At 45.1% G+C, this 23,058-nt stretch overlaps 3 protein-coding genes across 8 annotated transcripts in view; all 3 read right to left on the bottom strand.

Annotated features, from left to right (window-relative positions):
• The window catches only part of LOC129596079 (protein-methionine sulfoxide oxidase mical3a-like), a 39,898-nt gene that overhangs the window by 9,528 nt on the left and 7,312 nt on the right, over positions 1-23,058 (bottom strand). For 3 of the 6 annotated variants that reach the window (XM_055493245.1, XM_055493246.1, XM_055493248.1), the window contains 10 exons: positions 21,430-21,823; positions 19,864-20,071; positions 19,406-19,662; positions 18,892-19,110; positions 18,295-18,552; positions 17,629-17,865; positions 16,912-17,186; positions 16,663-16,714; positions 16,418-16,565; positions 15,968-16,098 (listed from right to left, as the gene is read on the bottom strand). In XM_055493245.1, coding sequence (XP_055349220.1) covers positions 15,968-16,098; positions 16,418-16,565; positions 16,663-16,714; positions 16,912-17,186; positions 17,629-17,865; positions 18,295-18,552; positions 18,892-19,110; positions 19,406-19,662; positions 19,864-20,071; positions 21,430-21,777 — 2,133 coding nt within the window. In that variant the 5' untranslated portion in view covers positions 21,778-21,823. Of the gene's footprint in view, positions 1-13,962; positions 14,102-14,618; positions 15,040-15,967; positions 16,099-16,417; positions 16,566-16,662; positions 16,715-16,911; positions 17,187-17,628; positions 17,866-18,294; positions 18,553-18,891; positions 19,111-19,405; positions 19,663-19,863; positions 20,072-21,429; positions 21,824-22,336; positions 22,523-23,058 lie in introns of those variants that run through there. The other 3 variants (XM_055493250.1, XM_055493249.1, XM_055493247.1) reach the window with 3 other exon arrangements.
• LOC129596080 (uncharacterized) lies at positions 1,538-4,220 on the bottom strand. The gene is made up of 3 exons (XM_055493251.1): positions 3,894-4,220; positions 3,182-3,635; positions 1,538-2,349 (listed from the first exon to the last, which is right to left on the bottom strand). The coding sequence occupies exons 1-3, from the start codon at positions 4,191-4,193 to the stop codon at positions 1,736-1,738; spliced, it is 1,368 nt and encodes a 455-aa protein (XP_055349226.1). The 5' UTR covers positions 4,194-4,220; the 3' UTR covers positions 1,538-1,735.
• LOC129596081 (F-actin-monooxygenase mical2-like) lies at positions 6,091-8,343 on the bottom strand. The gene is made up of 4 exons (XM_055493252.1): positions 8,036-8,343; positions 6,846-7,084; positions 6,477-6,587; positions 6,091-6,212 (listed from the first exon to the last, which is right to left on the bottom strand). Exons 1-3 carry the CDS (start codon positions 8,132-8,134, stop codon positions 6,533-6,535), a joined length of 393 nt encoding a protein of 130 aa, XP_055349227.1. The 5' UTR covers positions 8,135-8,343; the 3' UTR covers positions 6,091-6,212; positions 6,477-6,532.

Genomic DNA, 23,058 nt, shown 5'->3' with positions numbered 1-23,058 from the left:
TTACCCACGCCAACCACCGCCTGCGAGAAAACGTTGAGAAAGTAAAAGACATTATACAGGAACTTCGATAAGTATCATTAAGCGAGTACAAACTACATATGTACCGAAGAAATGCCATTTATAACAGAAAAATTTCATCTATGCTATCCTGATCGGGGATCGCACCCATTACGCAAATCGCGTTTCCCCGTTGTGTTGTGTCCAGTCGCAGCAAAGAAATGTACTTTTTTGGAGCAATGGTCAATGATTCTTTATTTAGACACTGAATTCGATAATAATGTTCGAAGACAAGTATTTTTGGTAACTTCAACGCCCAAGTGAATAAAAAAATCTTCCTAACTCGCGCGCGAACGTTTCCCGCACTTACGTTAATCTGAGTTCCTGCAGTTGCCGGTTGGCGGCGCGCTGTTCGTCGAGGAGCGCGAACCAGTCTGACTGCAGCTGCTGTTCGGAATCGCTGACCAGCACGTCGCCCTTAAACGCACGCTCAATCTGCGCCGCCTTCTCGTCCAGTTCACCAATCCGCACCTGCGTCTCCTCAATCAGACGCTGCACTTCCTGCGCGCGATGCAGGATCTTCGTCGTGTCCTGCTTGAAGTTCTTCTCGTGGATTTGTGCCGTACGCCTTTCGAATATCGCTTCCTATGCAATACACAACAGTGTACATTGAATATACACGTGGATTGTTGAGGTGCTGAACATAAGCAAAACTGGCGAAAAAGCCCAGCGTGTCAACAGGCGGGAGACATTTTGGTTAATACACTAAATACTCATATCTATATTCAAAGATAAACTTTAATGGGTTATTCACGTTAACATAGATTAAAAGCAAAATTACGCAGTTCATCATTTCAACACGTAATACACTTCGTCCAGTCTCTTACCGATACAAAACGTTTCCTGAACACAAGCAGCATTACCTCGCATTAAAGCAACACTGATTCTCTGCTTCAGAAACTGAGTGGACCGTTTCTCCTGTGTCCTCTCAAAAAGCATCTTACCGAGTATAGACATCTTACATTTCGATTCTTTACCCCACACACCCATTGTTTCAAAAACCAAAGCAGAGAAATTGAAATATTCAAAGTATGTAACGGAATGCAAAGCCCGTACGATTAAAAATACTACAAACGTAGCGACTGAAGGAGATACATATGCCAGATCGACAGTTACCGAAAAACGTAATAATTGTTTCTGTTATTTTTCCAATCTAACTGCGGTAAACGATGACTAAATTGCAAAGAAAACGCACAATACGACGTTATAGCCATGACACTACGAAAGCTGCTAATAAAACAGTAGCGTCCACAAAATTCGTAGAGAGAAAAAAACGCCGGAACCGCAAAGCTAGCTTTATCGTTCATTAACGTAAACCATTTCACTGAAGTTATTCGAATACGAATTTAAAAAACCGAAGAAACGAATATAGAGGCGCGTGTGAAAAACAGACGAATGCACGATATTTGCTGACTTACCGCATCGTCCGATGACGAACTATCCACTGCCTTCAGCGCCCCGCCCACCATCACTTTAACGCCGGTAGACGTCCGTCTCGCGTCGCTCCCTTCCGAGCTGGACGATCCCCTTAGTCGACTGTTGCGTTTCAGTTCCTCGTCCGTCTTCAGCTTGGCCCTCGCCCGCGCCTCCGCCTTCCGCTCCTGCGTCGCACTCAACAGCCGCTGTTTCACCTGATTGCGGTCTTCGCGCGGCGGACTATCGAAACTCAACTTCCGGCTCACCGGATCCGTCCGCTTCCCAAAGGGACCAAGTTGTTCCCGTAATTACGGGAACCCCCGTCGGACCCCTCGGAGACTTTCGACTCGCTAGTGCCCGGGCGGTACTCGGCGTCGCGTTCGTGGAAGGACGTCCGCGGTGTGTGGAAGACGTCGTCGGCCGACTCGCAGCCCGTCCGACTGGGCGTGTCCCGCCCGGTCATCCGCAGTTCCCGCAGACGCCGGGAGGTCTCCAGGACGGTCTGATCCCATTTGATCTCGGGTTTTCTAGAGGGGAAGGTGGGTTGGGGGGACAAGGAGTACTTGGGCGTGAAGAAGGTGTCGCTTTCGTCCGACCGCACCGAGGTCAGCGGGGAACTGCGCGACTGAGTGTAATCTTTGGCGAAAATGGTTGGCACATTGTGCAGATCGTTAAGATGGGGTTTTTCGGAGGAGTGCGGCAAGATATCGAAGCGGAAGCGGGTGGGAGGCGGAGATAATGCTGGCCGCTGCTCGGAGGGCACTTTAACCACGGTAGCCGGGAGGTCGGCGTCCGAGTCGGAATCGTCCGAGGAAGAATCGTACGCGTTGCATAAAGGTTCCGAGGAGTCGTCGTACGCGTTTTGAACTGGTTCTCCTGCAAAAAGCACATAGTTGTGATGCAATAAAGAGTACTTAACCATTTTACAGCAATAGCGAAATCGTACAAGACCACGTCATTCGTAGTACAGTGGCTACAGTGTCTGTTACCGTTGGACAGATAAGCTGTCGCTATCACTTGAATCTTGCGGTACGATGAATTGATTTTCACTTGGTTTATTGAACTGGGTTATTTTTCCTCCACATATAAATAATAAATTATTCTGGACTTGAGATTTTCGTACTTCTACGTTTTTCATAGTTAAAGAAATACGAACTCTAGTGACCAGACAAAAAATTGTTGTGTAGTGTACTGTACTGACAATAAGTAGAACGCCTCAATGGGCAGCGCGACAGCAACCAGAACTGCGATTTGAAGAAATTTAGGGTGGGTCTCACATTCAAAGCGAATCTAGTTGCGATACAGCAACTCCACCTCGCGAGGTGGCTTCGCGTACCGTATCTGTAGGCGTGGCCACTGCAAACAACCACCTCGTGCGGTTGAGCAACCGTACCATAACGAGATTCGCTTTGAATGTGAGACCCACCCTTAAGCTGAGTACAGCGGTTTAACTTTAGCTTGTTTCCATCGTACAGCATCCCTTTCCTAAAATTTTGTTGTTCAACTGGGCCACAAACGAAAACAACTATTCGATTAAGCGGTCAATCAGCGCGCTCACGCTTAATCGAGTAATGTTTGTGGCACAGCTAACCAAGAATTTTTTCTAGAATTTTTGGGCAATCAAGACAAAAAAACAACATAAGATGCTTCATATCTAATTACTGCTCGAATACAACTAAATTTTACTCATTTTTTTACTGGTACTAACCGGATTCCCAGCTGCTGTCCGTGTTGGACCCAGACTCCCCGCGCTCCCGCAGCATCTTGCCGACCCGCTTCCTCCGCCACTCCTCCACCTCCATCTCCGCCGCGTCGCCGTCGATGACGCGCTCCATGTCGTCGCTGTCGGAGGCACTGCCGCCGCCCGTCTCGATGGTCGTCCCGCCGAAGTTGTGCGTCAGGACGTTGTCCTCGTCCAGATCGTCCTCGCCGCTGTCGTCGTCGTCCAGGTAGCGCGACGAGGCCAGCGAGGGCACCGGCGAGGCGCAGAGGATATCCTCGCGGCTGGGGAAGCGCTGGAAGTGCTGCAAGGGGGAGGGGACGGCGGAGGGCGGGGTCAAGGGAGCGGGGAGGATTTCTGCGGGGATTGCAAGAGAGTGAAGTCGTGCTTGCAAAATTTGAAGTGCGCCGGACAGTAGAATTTCGCGCCACCGGGATCGTAGCTATACAGATAAAACTACATCAAAAACATGCCAAATTGATCGACCGAAATTGGAGAAAAACAATTCAAAATCAATACTAATTGTTGTCCGCCAAGAAAACATGCACTATTAGTGGTAACAACATTTCGTCCAACTTTATTATTGCCACCACACTACGATCTCTACACTTTTACATGGATACCATTCTTCAGAGCAGCGCACAAAAGAGAGTAACAAAAAATCTAGCAATAATTTTTTTACAATTTGCCCTGTTCTTACCGGTCGAAGCTGTAGTCGCCCGTCAAGGGCAGCAACTTGTTGCAGTGGTGGCACTTGAAGCAGGTGCGGTGGAAGAAGAGTCCCTCCACCGACTTCCTCTCCGCCAGATACACGCGCTTGTGGCAGAAGTAGCACTCGCTGTTGGACGCCTGCACCGTCGTCAGGTTGTGCGGCGAGACGGGCGACTTCTTCGGCGAGAGGCCGGATGCCACCGGGGCGATGTTGATGACGTTGAGGTAGTCGTCGGCCATGCTCGACACCGTGCCGTGACCGCGGGGGAGCGCGATAAAGCGGATCCATCGTACGGAAAATAGTTAAAATACCAAAGTAAATACACCAAAGCCAAAAGTATTATAAAACATAAAACGATATCAGAAAGCGACGAAGTTAAAACGAAGTAAAAAATGATTCAGTTATCAATTATTCAGTATTACAGATCATACAGGCCGGGATAAAAAAACTGTTTAACGTCAATTCGGGCAAGAAACAGGGTAAAAAATCCAAAAGCAACATATAGCAGACGTTAACAGATTAACAGATTTTTACAGAACAGATTTTTACAGAATTGATTTCTGGCTAATGGTTGGTTCAAACAACACTAAAGCCGTTGCACTACGACATATCACCACATATGGTTAACACGACTGCGCCTATCTAAAGGTAAGTAACCCATCCATAAATAAAGTATTTAGTTATTAACAATTATTTATTATCAATTATTAATTGCTCAATAATTATCACTCATTATCAATTATTTATGATAAGTTTATTTGGTTTAAGCACAACTGTGATTACACTTCTCACGCTGCTTTTCACCGTACCTTTTCCTGTCTTGAACCACCACCAACTTCACCAGCTCCCCTCCCGCTTCCCATTTCCAGCGCCAGTGTAATGTTATTTCTCAAAACAAATCTGACGGCAGCAGAATTACTTAATTTTAGAAAAAATGAACCATTAACTTTCACAGAATCAAAATCACCATCAACTGGAATGTCCACTAGCAATGACGAACATACATGTAAATGCTTCTTTTAAGCCAATTTTCTACAACAGCACATGACGACTGCGGATTCTTAAGGCAAGCTGGTGTTTAATTCACAGTATAGTCATAGAAAGTCCATTTTATATTTCTATGGTTAATGGATTTTCTATGGTATAGTGAGGTAGCTAAGATTGGAACGTGATCGCCACTGAACCAACACCTTTTTTATCCAAAATTTTGAACAAACGGCATTTTCATTTGGTTACCTCGATGAGGCTATCACCAACGAGGTCAATCATCCGCGACGATGAACTTAACCAAGCCCGCCTTCTTGCTCAGTCAAAACTCAAAACCGGAAGCCGGCATTGCCCTCTGCTCACATCGGCAACCTCTTGGACGATGACACTCTTAAAATCTCAGTGGGCCTGAGATTGGGAGTGGCGATATGCGAACCCCACGAATGCTTGAAGTGCCATAAGCAAGTCGGTAATTACGGTCACCACGGCCGGTGCTGCGCCTTCTCTGCTGGTAGACACCCAAGGCACGGCGCACTGAACAGCATCGTGTGCCGCTCTTTCGTTTCGGCTGGGATTCCGGCGAAGTTAGAACCCCGCGGCACGTCACATACGTCCGAGCGGCGTCCCGATGGCTGCACAACCTTTGCCTGGCAGAGAGGGATGTGTCTACTTCTAGCTTGGGATGTCACTTGTGTGAACACTGTTGCGCCGTCTCACATGAAATCCACGGCGGCAAACGCTGGCCCAGCTGCTTTGAAAGCGGAAGAGAAAAAGTCGCGGCTATATGCGTACTTGCTCGGAAGGTATATTTTTACTCTTATTGCTTTTGAAACAATGGGCCCTTGGGGACCGGCCGCTATCGCCGTAATCAAAGAACTGGGCAAGCGGCTCGAACAGCAGACAGGCGAAAAGCGTTCAAACGAATTTTTACGTCAAAGATTGTCACTGGAGATACAACGGGGGAACGCGGCTTCAGTTTTGGGAACAATGGAAGGATCGGAAAAGTTTAATGCAGTTTTAATGTTGTAAAAATTGCGTTGTTTTTAATAATTATTGTGTAACACGTTGTGCCACAGGTGAATAAAGCAGCATCATCAGCTGGTGTCCGCGGCGTTCCACAATGCGACAGGCGTTCTCGGCCGCGTACATGTTGGTAAAGTCAAACACCGACACGTCCGGATCTCCGTGCGGATTAATCGCGAAATCATAAGCGGGAAGACGGTTTCCGGTGGAGAATTTGGCGGCTTCCAGCGCGTAGTTGTTGAGCGCCTGTCTGTCGACGTTATCGCGATGCAACAGCTTTTCAACTTCCATAAAATCCTACAAAAAGAAAGTAAAAAACTGTCACCAATTTCTGAATTTATTATACAGATAAAAATCTGACGATACTAAATATATTCGAGCAATGGTTAACTTTTTAACATGGGCTCCTCTCGGATTTCCCAAAGGATGTGGATTGCAAGCCCATAATCTACGATCATTTTGTGACTTCTAATCGGCTACAGCCAGTGCACAGATCGCCACGCTTGCGCAAGTTTTCACTACAATCATTTCGTTCACTCCATGCCATTTAGCAGCACATACTGTATCTCTGAACGTACAACGGGCACAGAAAAAAAAACGTCATGCGTCTCTCGGTTTTATTCGCCTTTAATGTGTACCGCATTTCTGCATCCATCCCAGTGTTGCGCGTACCTGTAAATACGAATGATCCGAATGATCTGATTACTTGTAAAAAAAATCAAAAATAAAATCAGTATGTGGGAAAGAAATAGTGCAGAATATATTTTCCTCTTTTTCTTTCAAAAGGCGTATTCAAAAATCCTGAACGTAACAGAAAATTTTAAGAAATATACATGTATCTCGCATTTGAGTAACTTCGGATTGAAACATTATGTCAGAATACGTATATACCACACACTACACAGTCAATTAAAATGAGCAATCACTTACATATGTATATGTATGTATACATATGTATATATGTATGTATCGACGTTTCCGCTGCAGAATTTCGGGTAGAATTTCTTGGCACCCAGTTGGAGGAGATCAGTGATCACAAACGGCCACAAATGCAGGACATTATTGCGGGAAAACCGGTCGCGTTTCTCCACGACAACGACTTTGGCGCCCAACAGCGCTGCTTCAATGGCCATTCGCAAGCCGCACGGTCCAGCGCCCACAATTAAAACCTGCAAAGAAAACCCCGTAAAAACAAACGCGAAACACAAGCAACTAAGAAAAGTACTTATTAAAAATTTTCATTAATTGTCGTCTGAAGTTTGTACCCAATTTGGCGCAGTTTTAAATTATCTTAAATCGTTTAAACCTAATTTAACAACCATTCGCAAAGATCTCTTCAGGTCATTAATTTGTTCCAGTGTTTTAACATTTGTATCGCCTAAATTCAATGTTAGAACGTTTATCAGTGCCGTTTATCAAACTCTTGATACGAAAACAATCGGGAAGAAATAAGTAGAATATTTTCTGCCAAAGCCGATTCCACATCTGTTCGCTTAGCACAACAAAAAAACTTTGCAGTTCATTACCCATCACTAGCAGTTGACATCAAGCCCGGACATTTAGTATGCACAAACTGCATTGTCGTTCGGGCGAACATGTTCCACTGTTCTACGATATCTCTGACTTGTGAGTACCTGTTACTAATAGACTGCCATGAAATTTACAATGCAGCGGTGAGCGGTCTTGTGCCACTAAATACTTTCAATTTTTATTCATTCTCAGGAAAAACGAAATGTGAAACTATGGTATTCGAGGGAAAAGTGATGCTTCAATATTAGCACGACCAGAAAGAAAGAAGTTTCAGAAATCAAATTGAAATGAAATCCTGCAGAGTGTAAAAGGAGCAGCAGCAGTCTGCAGCACAGTGTGAATGGATACTGCCAGTTTTAACAGTCACACGCCACACGTCACACGCGTGACACGCGTGACACACCTAATAACGAACCTCTGTCTCCTTTAAATAGACCTTCATGCTCACTAAAATGACAAAAATAAATGAATTTACCGCAAAAAAAAACTCGAAAAAAATCATGTGAAAAAGCGAAGGTCTGGGAAAGGAAAAACATTTTCAGCCACATGTAGCTGAAAACGATCCGCAAGTGCTACAGTTATTCGAATACCTTATTGCCGCAACAAATCCGTCCCTTGCCGTACTCTTTCTGAGCGGCGCGTTTATCCAGTTTGTTCTGGAAATGCTTCCATTTCCACGAGAAGCTCATGCGCTCCCGTAGGTGCCCGTAGAACGTCCGGTTCTGTTAAGCTTAGCTTACGAGCACTTACACGCAGCAGTGAACACATTAAAAAATTATACACAAACCAGCTGAAAATCTGTCCGGAAATTCCATGCATTCACGCATGTACTGTATGCACGAATATTCAATACGGCGATCGATATCGATTCGGCCATACTGTTCCACTGCACTACGATATCTCTGAGTACCTACATACTAGGAAATCAATGCACTGAAAAATGCAGGGTTGCATTCCAAAAAATACTTCCTCTCATCAGGAAAAACGAAACGAAGAATTTCTATGGTTTTAAAGGGAAATAAAATGCTTCGATATTCGTACGATCTTGAAGAAGTACATAAGCTGCGGAAACCAAAACAGTAATTATGCTCGTATTATCAACACCGGCAGCTGATCTGTCAGATTTCACTTTGGTTTTGTCAGTCAAACATTTACAGGACATTGTAAACAGCCACATGCGACTGCCATTCTGGTAACGATGTACTGTAACTGGAGAAGGATACTCCGAAGTGGAATTCGACATCCAGAAACAAGGGATGCATGCGAATACCTGAGAAAACTTCAAAGAAACTTTAAGAGAAATCAACCAGGTACTCTGAAGCCCGTATCGCTTCTTCGTCGTGAACGATGTCGATGTTCAAACAAGCTGGACTTCACATCGCACCACAGGAAGCATGTTCAGCGGCGCCGAAACACTTAAAATTATTTCAGCTGTTATTATATCATTTATATACACTGGGACAACAGGCCTGCCGATAAAGGTCACCATGAGGCTGTTGACAACGAAGTAGTATGTAACGAAAGGCGGCTGTTCCCCCCTGCGTTGCATTTGTCCTGCAATTCTTTATCACAGTTTCACTCATAACAATTCAGTTTAGATTCTGCTTTTATTCACGATTCTATCAGTTCGCTGAAAATGTTTCGCAGCTCGAACTCATTCGGTGCGAAAATCCAGTCAACAGCGGGGAAATTGTACAAAAACCTGAAAAGAAATCAACGACGAACATCACAAAAACAAGATCAAAATTAACATTAGAAAACAAAACCGGCGGAAACAACCGAAATCAAAGGCAGATTACGCGACATCGCAGCACAGAGTGGAAAAGGTCAACAAGGACGAACAACTGGTCAGCGTCATGCTGTGTGCACAGCAAATGCATTGCGCAGTATTCACAACATCTTGGCAAACAACGGCGAAATCATTTCCGCACTTTGAGCACTCCATCACAAAATACCGAAATCCATCGCGGAATGGAAAGTTATAATTATTAGAAATTCTAAAATTAAAATTACAAACAGGATCAAACGCCGCTCGAACTCAGTCCCACAAATCCAGATCGCTTCAGCGAACATTCACGACGGAAGCGTTTCCCGAGCTGCAATAATCAGGGAAAAAATAAGATAAACGAAAAGAGTGAAGAACATTCCTACGCTAAAATAAACCACAAAGTACAATAAAAAACTCTGGCCTCCGTCAGTAAAAATTCAGTTCACGAAAAATAAAAATTCAGCTCCCAATTATTTTTATAACCGTGACCATAAAAATGTACAACATTATCGTTAGTGCAAAGTTATTCACAATGATGTTTCGAACCCGCAAGTTACTGACCTTGCCGGCAGCCGTTTCAGTTTCTCTTCGTTGTCCATTTTGGCGTAACGAATATCCATGAGTTCGTTCATCAGCCGCGCTTCGTCTGCTTTCTGTTCGTCGTTCTTCTGGCTGTCGTCGATGCCCATCAACAGACGCAGTTGTTCTTGAGCGCGCCGCGCCCGGTCTTCCAGCTGCAGTTTCTCCGCTCTGAATCAACGAAACGGCAATTTAGCCAAACAAAAATGAAGTGGCACTGCTTACGCGAATGCAGTGGCAGAGAAAATATTGGAATTTGATAATCTAATCTAATCTAATAAACAAATTCCGGGCAGACTCGTAACGTGTGCGCATTTATCTTCGTGTTACAATTTTAAGAAATTCAAAGCCAAGTGAAAATTTGCCACTGCACTACGACATTGTTGTTCTTCGCAGCCACAAAGCAAATCCGACTGCAGCTGGCCGCAACAAACGTATTTTTTTAACAATGGAAGTGATTGACATTTTTTATTCAATTAGACATTAAAATCATCAAAAATAGTCTTGTCTTTGAATAAAATATATAACATGGAATATATAGAAAGAATCCAGTGCCAATTCACTAACCGACGTTTACATTTACGATGAATAAAGAAAACTCGCAAACGTTGTCGCACTTACGTTAATCTGAGTTCCTGCAGTTGCCGGTTGGCGGCGCGCTGTTCGTCGAGGAGCGCGAACCAGTCTGACTGCAGCTGCTGCTCGGAATCGTTGACCAGCACGTCGCCCTTCAACGCCCGCTCAATCTGCGCCGCCTTCTCGTCCAGTTCGCCAATCCGCACCTGCGTCTCCTCAATCAGACGCTGCACTTCCTGCGCGCGATGCAGGATCTTCGTCGTGTCCTGCTTGAAGTTCTTCTCGTGGATCTGCGCCGTGCGGCGCTCAAATATCGCTTCCTATTCAAGACGCAAGTATGTAGATACTAGATACAGTCTGTATGAAAATCGCTCCTTACTCCAACTGAAAGTAGTGAAAACATGCTGCACTAAAAAATGCACGAATTCTATAAATATTATAGCAAAACTAAATAAATGCCTGCGATCGAAAGGAATGTACAGAAAAGCTAACCAAAAAAATCTTATACTCGTTATTTTGACGGACAATCATTACAGTATCTCTAACACCGTTGTGCACACGGCACATTACTATATAGTGAATGGATCTACCATTCCAATTTAGCCGTAACACTACGACAACAGCTAATGACCATAAACGTCCTCCTCACAATTCAATGGGAGAAGCTAACCGCTAACGAAGCGAAAAACATAACAGGAAACAGGGGTACTGTAAAAATATTCGAAATAGTCAATAAATATATACACCAGTTAATGATTCAACCGCATTTCAAGTGGTTTCGTGGTTTCAAATTTTCACATCACATTTCAAATCAAGCATTTCAAACGGGCCCTCGTTTGATTTTAAATGATTTGATTTGAAGCATGGATGTGAAATTTTGAAATTGTGATTTCAACCCTACCTATGACAACCCCAAGACCAGTGCGTACAGCGGCTGATAACCATGCTCTGCTAGGGGCTTAGTAGTAAGGAAGGCAAAACAAACGAAATTCGCAGAAAGCACAATAATCGCTGACTTACCGCATCGTCCGACGACGAACTATCCACCGCCTTCAGCGCCCCGCCCACCATCACCTTGGCACCGCTAGACGTCCGCCCCGCGTCGCTCCCTTCCGAGCTGGACGACCCCTTAGCCGACTGTTGCGCTTCAGTTCCTCGTCCGTCTTCAGCTTGGCCCTCGCCCGCGCCTCCGCCTTCCGCTCCTGCGTCGCACTCAACAGGCGCTGCTTCACCTGACTGCGGTCTTCGCGCGGCGGACTGTCGAAACTCAACTTCCGACTCACCGGATCCGTCCCACTTCCCGACGGGACCAAGTTGTTCCCGCAATGACGGGAGCCCCCGTCATTCCCCTCGGAGACCTTCGACTCGCTGGTGCCCGGACGGTACTCGGCATCCCGTTCGTGGAAGGACGTCCGCGGTGTGTGGAAGACCTCGTCGGCCGACTCGCAGCCCGTCCGACTGGGCGTGTCCCGCCCGGTCATCCGCAGTTCCCGCAGACGCCGGGAGGTCTCCAGGACGGTCTGATCCCACTTGATTTCCGGTTTTCTAAAGGGGAAGGTGGGCTGGGGGGATAAGGAGTACTTGGGCGTGAAGAAGGTGTCGCTTTCGTCCGACCGCACCGAGGTCAGCGGGGAACTGCGCGACTGAGTGTAATCTTTGGCGAAAATAGTTGGCACGTTGTGCAGATCGTTAGGGTGCGGTTTTACGGTGGAATGCGGCAAGATATCGAAGCTGAAGCGGGTGGGAGGCGGGGAGAATGCTGGCCGCTCCTCGGAGGGCACTTTGACCACGGTGGCCGGGAGGTCGGCGTCCGAGTCGGAATCGTCCGAGGAAGAATCGTACGCGTTGCACAGCGGTTCCGAGGAATCGTCGTACGCGTTTTGAACTGGCTCTCCTGCAAAAAACACATAGGTGTCATGCTTCATTGCACGTTCAATAATGAATAATCAGTATCAATCATTAACCACACAATACTGCAACAAAATCGTTAATGACAACGTCATTCGTAGTATAGTGGCTACAGCTCGTGCAACCCTAGTTGTTGACGATGCTACGCTATCACTGGAATGTTGAATCTTATAGTAAAATGCATTGATTTTCAAATAATTTAACGGACTCCGTTATTTTTTTTCAAATCTAAGATACAATTAATTAATCAGTACTTGAGAAGTTTTTGTACTTCTACGTATTTCATAGTCAGAGAAAATTCTTGTGACCAGACAATTTAAAACGCTTGTACTGTAGAAGTACTGCTAATAAGTTCATACTTTAACCTACTGGACAGCAGGAAAGCAACAAGAACTGCGCTCAAAGAATGAATTTGAGCTTAGTACAATAGTTAACTTGCTTGCTTCCATAGTACAGTATTAAATATTAATGATCCTGCAAATTTTGTTGTTTAACTCTGCACAATTACTTACATACCCAACAGTATTCGATTAAGCGTGCATTAAGGACGCTGACGTTAATCGAAAAATGTCTTCATTTGTGGCACAGTTAAACAAGAAATATTTTCCAGAAATTTTTCAGCAATAAAGACAAAAACAAGATCCTTGATATCTAATTCATTGCTCGAATACATCTAGATTTTATTGATTCTTTTACTGGTACTAACCGGATTCCCAGCTGCTGTCGGTGTTGGAGCCCGACTCGCCGCGCTCGCGCAGCATCTTGCCGACGCGCTTCCTCCGCCACTCCTCCACCTCCATCTCCGCCGCGTCGCCGTCGAAGACGCGCTCCATGTCGTCGCTGTCGGAGGCACTGCCCCCGCCCGTCTCGATGGTCGTCCCGCCGAAGTTGTGCGTCAGGACGTTGTCCTCGTCCAGATCGTCCTCGCCGCTGTCGTCGTCGTCCAGGTAGCGCGACGAGGCCAGCGAGGGCACCGGCGAGGCGCAGAGGATGTCCTCGCGGCTGGGGAAGCGCTGGAAGTGCTGCAGGGGGGAGGGGACGGCGGAGGGCGGGGTCAAGGGGGGCGGGAGGATTTCTGAGGGGACTGCAGCAGCGTGAAGTCGTGCTTGCGGAATTTGAAGTGCGCCGGGCAGTAGAATTTCGCGCCGCCGGGATCGTAGCTATATAGACAAAAAATAAGTTGGAAAAAACCATGTCACATCTACCGAAATCGGATAGAAATCATTTAAAAGCAATTGGCGCCAGCCATCATCAAAACGTGCAGCATTATTATAGTAATATAACAATATTATTGCCGAATTTTGCCAACGCCCCTACACTACGATCCCTATCTGCATATGCTAGATAACTTTTCTCAGCAGAGTACACAAAGATTGTAAGCAAAAATCAAGCTATCAATTATTAATTAGAACGTTATTTGCACTGTTCTCACCGGTCGAAGCTGTAGTCGCCCGTCAAGGGCAGCATCTTGTTGCAGTGGTGGCACTTGAAGCAGGTGCGGTGGAAGAAGAGTCCCTCCACCGACTTCCTTTCCGCGAGATACACGCGTTTGTGGCAGAAGTAGCACTCGCTGTTGGACGCCTGCACCGTCGTCAGGTTGTGCGGCGAGAGGGGCGACTTCTTCGGCGAGAGGCCGGGTGCCACCGGGGCGATGTTGATGACGCTGCGGTAGTCGTCGGCCATGCTCGACACCGCGCCGTGACCGCGAGGCGAGCGTGATAAAGCGGATCCATCGCGCAGTTGGCTGTCGGCGCGGGCCAGCTGCTCGTCGATGGCGGCGAATTTCGACTGCCCGTCGTCACCCGATAATTTCAACACCATCTCCCTGTCACGAGGAAAATTACCGAGGTAAATATACAAAACGCCAAAAGTAATCTAAAACACGGAATGATATGAGAAAGCGACGAAGCCAAAATGAAGTAAAAAATGATTTAAGTATTAATAATAATTCACTATCACGGATCATGCTCGTGGGCACTGGACGACTGTTTACAGTCAATTCTGACAAGAAACAGGGTGAGAAAACCAAAAACAGGGTAATAATTATCACAAACGTGCACAAATTTTAAACGGCTTTTCCTACGGGTTCTGAACGCATTAAAACCATTGGACTACGATATATCACGACAATGACGATATATCAAATGATCAACAGTACAACTGTGCAAGTACCGAAAACTTATCCAAACTTAATAACACAATTTTCCAAAAATTATCAAGGTAAAGAAAGAAATACACAAAAGTAATTTAACTCATACTGCCAACTAACTCTTTCTTCGCTACCAGTTCAGTTATCTAGTTTCAGTTTCCGATTACACTACGCATGTGGTTTCTTCCCGTACCTTTTCCTGTCCTGAAACACCACCAATTTCACTAGCTCCGCCGGGTACCGCCCCTCCAGCCCCTTGGCTCCCTTGTCCCGGAACTCCCTCCGCACTTCCTCCACCAACTCCGCCGGAATTTCTCTTTACTCTCGGTTAAGACCGACTCGTGGAGACTGCTGCCGCGGATCTTCTGCTCGATGACCTCCTTCCGCTCGGCCAGATTGTCGCTGCTCTTCCAGTGGGCGCCGGACTGGGCGGGCGGCGCTCGGCTGGGCAGCGGGTTGAAGGCGGCCTCCAGGAATTTGATCTTCTCGCCCATGTTCACCTGGATCTGCTCCATGCTGGTGCGGCGTTTGTGCGATAAGGAAGAAGATGTGTGCGACAGGTCGGATTTGTTGGAAGGCCGACGCCGTTTGGAGATCTCCTGACCGGCGATGTGCTACAAAATAAAAACAGCTTTAGTATGAGCACTATAGTGGCAAGTAGTGACAGCGATACTGGAAAAAGCTACCAAAAACCTAAGACACGGGAGTAACCAGCCACTGACATTTATTGTAAGGGAAAGCCAGGTGGATACAATATTAGCCACTATACTACAATTCACTGGTGTACGGTACTACATTACTCGTGATGACTGCATAAATCACTGCATTCATGCGAAAACGTATTACAGTAATTCTCGACTCTGACATCAATTAATAGTGTATCAAGTGCAAACACAAATACAATAGTCACGTATACAACAACATTAAAACCTTCACTACAAAGGCGTAAAGTGTTAACAATCTAATATCATGCCGTTCGTCGAAAATGTTCGACGCCACTGATCAGCAAAACAGAAAAACGGAAAGTAAAACAGGAAAGTCAATGAGAAACGGAAGTAAAACAGGAAAGCACAGGCAGAGAGTTATGCAAACAAAACAAACAACCAAACCAACAACGTGAGACGTACAGCCACAGGAACAAAGTAACAGGAACAATCAAAACATGGACAAATCTCCCCCAATCACAGCACTTTTCGTTGAGTTCGAACCACCAATTGACTGCATTACTGGTAACGACGAACATTATAAAAAACAAGTCGAGCAATCAAAAACGCGTTGTACGAATCACCCTCAACCCTGCAAAAATCACCCCCAAAACAAGCGAACACATGCAACAGGTTAGACAAACAGTGGCGGAGCAAAGAGGACTTCGTAACTGATCAGAACCGGTGCGGCACGCGACGGCATCAGCGTTTCGAGTCTGTGGGCATTCTCGAGAGGCGGCTGACCGCCAAGCGGGCAGGGATCACAGACATACAGCCAGACTAGCGCCAGTAAGGCGACGTACACCAAGACACACTCAAACCGTGACCTATGCCTCACCCGTCGTTTGCTGCTAACCGGCGACGCTGGCGTCGGACTGCTGGGTGTTTTCCGGCTGAAAGCGGGGGCGCGACGGGGCAGGTCGGCTTCCAGGGAGGGCGAGGAGTCCATGGTGACATTGGCGACGAACTCTGCAAAGCGGAAAAAATCCTGGGATAAGTTCTCCAGCTTTCACTGTGTTTTCTTACATCTATATTTATCTCAAACAATTCTTTTTTCTACTTAACTACTAGGAACGGTCTAAATCAAATTCAAGATTATTTCCCGTTAAAACCTGTGCGCAGATGACGAAATCACACCAGAAAAGCAAAAAAAAACAGGAACCACACTGCAATACATATTTAATACTTGTGTACATGCATTCCTTATACAGCCTCAAAATATCCCTCAAGCCAATGTACTACGATGCTCCATACGTATAACGGTGTGCTGCATCATGGCTCTACTCACCGCCCGGTATTTCCCGTCGGAACAGGTCGTAGAACTGCAGGAGTAACGTGCCGAACACCTCCCGGTCGATGTTCTCGCGTTCGCGGAGGATTTGTGCCGCAGTAAAAGGCACTTCGATGCCCAGCTGGTTCTCGCAGATGGTCAAAATCTACACAGAACGTGTACTTTAAGAGATGTTCACAACGAATATTTTCGTCAGTGAACTTCGTTCGAACACCGTACTTTACGAAATTACTGCAACTCACTAGATTCCACGTCGTTTCTTCGTCTGCCGTGTCCAAGGTGTAATAATTTTCTCTGCAAAACATAATTAAATCAAAGAAACAGCATTTATACGAACAGCGATATTAAATCAAAAGCAGGAGCAGGTTTAAAGCAAAATATACCCGTAACAGTTCAACGGAACAACTCAAGACAACAAAATCAAATAATAACCAACAAAATGCAAATGACTCTAAAAACTGAAATTTCATGGTCAAAAGACTCAGACTCACAACAACTCCGGCCGGAAGTGGTGTATCAAGGCGCAGAGGGGCAGGGGCGTGGCCCAGAACTGTCCGACCGAGTCGACGCTGATGCCGTGCGAGGCCAGCCCCTTGGCGCACCAGTCCACCAGCACCGACTCCGACACGGTGTCCCGGCGCTGACGCAGCCGCTTCGGCGTGTGCCCGGTCACGGCGGTGCGCTTCCACTGCCCGTTGTCCGGCAACTCGCTCTTGTCCACTTTCTCCGGACAGTCCGTGTCCAGCAGATGACGCACGATGAACACCTATACAACAGATATCATTTTCTGCTGCTGCTCAACACATGAATACTGATGCCTGCCCAAACCCATTAATAATATTAAAACAAACGCAACCATATTTATGCAGGATTATTAATTACCGAAGTCAGTTTGCCATAAAATAAAATACGAAAAACTCAATTAATACTTACTTACAGGCTACACAACGTACACCAATTTTCACAATTTAGCAACCGAAGGAGGATTTTACGGAGAGCGAATCGTAGTAGATTGGCAAATCGCTTAGTATGATAGTACATAACGCCGTGACGGGAACAAATTTGTTACAATGCAAATGTCGAATAAACTTTTTTTTCTTGCTTTACCAGTTTTTCAACCATCACAGCGTTCTACATCGACATATGTAACCACATAACATGCCACAGATTCCCCGGGAGATAAGGTTCGTGTTCTGCCGACTACGCACCTTGGCCTTGGATATATCAATATGGACGTATCGCGAGACGGGATCGATGGAATAATTGGAGTAGTTCTTCAGGAGATGTTCGTCCTTGATGCTGGACAGACTCCGGTAAATGGCCTCTCGCTCGACAATCATCTGCAGCGGCGTCCGCGTTCCCAATCCCCAGAAGCGCAACATCCACGCCGCATCCAAAACGCCCAGAAATCCGTGTGCGCAACCGGTGCCCAGCGGCCAAAACGGCTACAAGAATGGAAAAATAAATTAGCTGGACATGCACGATCCCAGCGAGCCTACAACTAGCGCCTGGTCCCGTTTTATCCCAAAATAAACCTCATACCAACGGAAATAATTTTTAAAAAAAATATCCAATAAACTCTTAAAGGGTTTTAAGACCACAGTAACGGGAATATCTACTTGCACTGGATACCAGAACCAATTCTTTAAAGCCAATCTTCTACAACAGCATATGATGATTATGGAATTTTATGGTAACTGGTTGTTAAATCATAACACAAACATCCACAGATATTTAACCAACATCTGAAAGTGATCGTCATTGGGAGAGTAATCACAAAGGTAATTATTATCATCCATAAAAACAAACTTTTGTAAATAATTTTTATAACATTATTTTAGAAAAACCATGAACAGGATCAGATTTATAGTTACCTCGATGAGACTGTCACCAACGAGGTTGATCATCAGCCGGTGTCCGCGGCGTTCCACAATGCGACAGGCGTTCTCGGCCGCGTACATGTTGGTAAAGTCAAACACCGACACGTCGGGATCGCCGTGCGGATTAATGGCGAAATCGTAAGCGGGAAGACGATTGCCGGTGGAGAATTTGGCGGCCTCCAGCGCGTAGTTGTTGAGGGCTTGTCTGTCGATGTTGTCGCGATGCAATAGCTTTTCAACTTCCATAAAATCCTACAAAAAGAACCCGAAAGATAAAAACCGTCAACAAATGTTGAATTTAGTATAAGAGTAAAAATAAAAATCTAACGAAACCAAATTTTCTTTCGAGCACAGACATCAATGAATTATTTTTAATATAACGTCTCCCATTCCATTCGGAATATCCGATGAATAATTTCACGAGCCCGTAATCTACATTCTACAATAGTTTCCTTCACTCCGTCGCCATTTAGCGGCACGCACTGTGCTTCTGAACGTGCAACGGGCATAGAAGAAAACATCATGCGCCTTTCGATTTTATTCGCCTTTAATGAGTACCGCATTCTGCAACCGTCCCAATGTTACGCGTACCTGTCTGAGGACGCCCTTGGCCAGGAGACTGGCCTTCTTGGCCGTCATGACGAAGTAGTGCGTCGCGTCGCGGTAGTAGACGATGTTCTCCAGATCGATGCCGCAGTCGTTGTACAGATCGCGGAAGAACTGTTGGTTGTAGATGCGCGCCACGCCGCTGATCTCCTCCACCCGGTTCTCCTCCGCCGTGTTCCGATTGATGAAATTAGTTGTTATTGCCTGCAAAGCAAAATTCCTGCCATTTTAAAAAACCGAACTTCAAGGGAAAAATTGAAAGAACAACCATTTATCGAAGCTCATTCTGAAAATATTACATCAAGGAATTTCAAATTAGAACGTTCAAATTCCGGATCTCGAGCCAATTCCGGATCTCGCGCCAATACACTACGATTTCTGGATGTAACAGAGTAGCAAACATTAATAATGAAAACGCAAGATTTCTGAAAGCGTTACGTAGCGTATTTTCGTTAAAAATGGAAAATAAACTCGTCACCGAAACAGTGTGTGAACTTACAATGGCCAGCATCCCGCGAAAGACTTTGCGCTGAAATCCCTGCAGCGTGTTCCTCCGTCCGTCGGCGCCCACCAGCACGTCGAACTCGTAACTGGCCACGGTGTGGTCCGCCGGATGGACTTCGGCCCGCCACCCCGTGCAATCGGCACCGTCGTATTCCGGCGGTTCGATGTAATTGATGAAGGATACACCGTAGTGGAATTCCACGCCCAAAAGCAGGGCCATTTTCAGCAGAATACACTGTAGGATCCGAATACCTGTGATAAAAATAAATGTAGTATCGAGGGAATAAATCGAGTATCATATTCATAATGCATTTTAACAAGCATACGGACATGTTCCAAAATCCTGAACATAATAGAAACTCAAATAATATATCCGGCAATGTGTCCTCTTGAAGAACTGATAAATAACCTAATTCCGTTGCAACAGTGTTAACAAAAATATTCGGCTCTCACTTATATGATCGACGTTTCCGCTGCAGAATTTCGGGTAGAATTTTTTGGCACCCAAATTGAGGAGATCAGTGATCACAAACGGCCACAAATGCAGGACATTATTGCGGGAAAACCGGTCGCGCTTTTCCACAACAACGACTTTGGCGCCCAATAACGCCGCTTCAACGGCCATTCGCAAGCCGCACGGTCCAGCGCCCACAATTAAAACCTGGAAAGAAAACTGCGTAAAAGCAAATGCAGAACAAGATCAATCCAAAAAAGTATTTAAAATTCTGATTAATTGTTTTCGTAAGTTTGTACACAATTTGGCGCAATTTTAAATGATTTAAATAGTTTAAACATAATTTAACGACCACACTCAAATATCTCTTGAAGTCCTTGATTTGTTTCAAATTTGTAAAATTTGTATCGCCGAATGTTAAAAAAACGTTATCCAGATCGTTGAAAAAAACGGTGGCTCTGGTAGTTTGAACAACAAAATCCCTACAAATTGCCCAATAATTCAAACATTGCGCAACCGTCCCGGGAATTCCCTTCAAAAGTCAATCAATAAACTGACAAGTGCTTTCTTAGCAGTTGATGAGGCGCACGCCGAGGATAAATTTTACTTGGCGGCGACGCAGGGACTGCACTTGATTAAATAATGGCAGTTCTTTGACCGCCAACGTCAACAGCAGCTGATTGCGCCGACAACGTGCCTGACTAGTCCCTTTGCGCAATCAGTCAACAAGTCCCGAATGGCCGCATCACCAAACCCGTCGCGCTCTCACACACACGCGCCGACTTAAGCCGCGATTAACCGACTAACCGATATATATTTGCTCACAAACAGACACCACCGAGCCATCCCAAAACACTCATCATCGCACTCCACCGAAAAAATACATCTGCACTCAAAAACACACAATCTAATTGCCTTTTGATACGAAAACAATCGGGAAGAAATAAAATATTTTCTAAAACCGATTCCACATCTTGTTCGATCAGCACATAAAAAAACTTCGCAAATCAGTAACCAACAAGTTAACAATACGCCCCGGAAATTATGTACATACAGAATGGATGGTTAGGCCGTTAACCAAGCAACAATGTTCCACTGTACTACGATTTCTCTGAACAACTGTCAGTGACCAACTACTCTGAAACTGACATGAAGCGGTGACCGGTCTTGTCCCACTAGATACTTTCAATTTTTATTCATTCTCAGGGGAAAAAAAGAAATGTACAATTGCTACGGTATTCGAAGGAAAAGCGATGCCTCAATATTCGCACGATCAGAAAAAAGGAAGTTCAAAAAATCAAATTGAAACAAAATCCTACAGAGTGTAAAAGGAGCAACAGCAGTCAGAGCAGAGTGTAAAAGGATTTTGCCAATTTCCACTGTCACATACTCCTGATAACAGACCTCGGACCTTCATGCTCACGAAAATGGCTAAAATAAATGAAACCACCGCAAAATAAAAACTCGACAAAAATCTATAGAAAAAGCGAAGGTCAGGGAAAGGAAGAAGTTCAGCCATCACTTAAGACACAATTAATTAACAGGTGCTACAATTAATTAATTACCTTATTGCCGGAACAAATCTGTCCCTTGCCGTATTCCTTCTGGGCGGCGCGTTTGTCGAGTTTGTTCTGGAAGTGCTTCCATTTCCACGAGAAGCTCATGCGCTCCCGCAATCGCCCGTAGAAGGTCCGGTAGTCGTTGGGCCGCAGCTTGACGCACTCGCAGAACTGCTGGAAATATCCCACAATGTGCTTCAAAGAAACGGCGGCACAAAAGTCCTCGAAGAGCTTCTCGGCGCGGGCCTGTTCGCCGGCTGACAAGCTGGAGACGTTGTGCGCCCGGGCGGCGGTGGTGTGCCCGTGGTGGCCGTGGAGGGCTGCCGGGCCGGCATGCTGGATACGGCAACTCATCGTGAATCACGCTTCGGCTGCCGAAATAACTCGTTCATTCATAAATCTGCAAGAAAAACATATATAAAAATACTTTTGCCTAGAAAAACGCAAAACGCAAAAGAAAAACGCAATTAAATATATTATTAAAATTACTGTAAACGATCGATTGCAACTAACCCGTCAGATATCACAAAAAACTAATAAAATAATTTTGAAATGAAAATCTTAAAAATCATCTCTATATAGTCAACAAACGTTTTTATTCGGGAAAATGTCTCAAATGTGGTCAGTAAGGAACTGACATACCCCTAACGTTCCACTGCACTACGATTTCACTGAATAATCGTTACTTGTTAGTAAATAACTGAAGTGCAGTTTACACACTTTCCTCGTAGGTAGTCCAAGATTAACAAAGCTCAAGTTAAACAACAGAAAAATTTCCCCGTTTTTTATGTATAGGAAAACAAACTTCAGACAAACAACAACAATTTTCCCAAGTCAGACGCCTAGATTCAGAAGACGGCCATAATTCAAGGAAACGGACACGGTAAACTGAAATCGAAAATTGCCCACTGACCAGCTCGCCATCACCGATTCACGCTCACGCAGAACATATGAATTTCGCTCGAACACTCGCACACACAAGAATAATTCAGCGAAAAGCGACATATGCCATTTCTCAAATTTAATTCCCTTTGACAAGTCCGTTCGGTGCGAACAGGCAAACACATTAAAATGCAAAACTTCCAATTATTCAGTTAGCCACTTCATTTCCACGGGCAGAAGAATTACTCTACACGACAGTGAGAAATAATTCTGACAAACTTTTTCCGTTCGACAAGAAAGCGCTATCTGATGAATCAGTCATAAGAACGGCGATTGCTCCTGTTTTTTTTCCTCACGCGAACAAACATATTACTCACCAAAACTATGTTTACAAGTGCTAACAGTCATTGTTACTAGCCGCAAAACCAACTCTCTTAAATACCGTAATTATCGATGATTAATGCAGTTTAGTAAACGAGAAAGTCTGATTCTATGATAATTTTTAATTACCATTATATCGCAGCTTCGGACACTAAACGAAAAATCGCAAATTTGCAAAAAACAAATGCATAATACTAGTAAAAATATAAACAAAAATAAGAAAAAATATTTTATAACTTCATAAACCGCCAAATCCATTTTACAGAAAATGTAATAAAATTCTGGTGCAAATAAAACGTTACACATTATGGTCTCTTTGCAGCCGTTGCAGGCGTTCAACGTTGCATGTATGCCATCATAATTCAATGTCAG

Source organism: Paramacrobiotus metropolitanus, unplaced genomic scaffold (genome assembly GCF_019649055.1).
Source record: "Paramacrobiotus metropolitanus isolate TYO unplaced genomic scaffold, Prichtersi_v1.0 Parri_scaffold0000085, whole genome shotgun sequence".
Lineage (NCBI taxonomy): Eukaryota > Metazoa > Tardigrada > Eutardigrada > Parachela > Macrobiotidae > Paramacrobiotus > Paramacrobiotus metropolitanus.
This window is presented reverse-complemented; position numbering and strand designations above follow the sequence as displayed.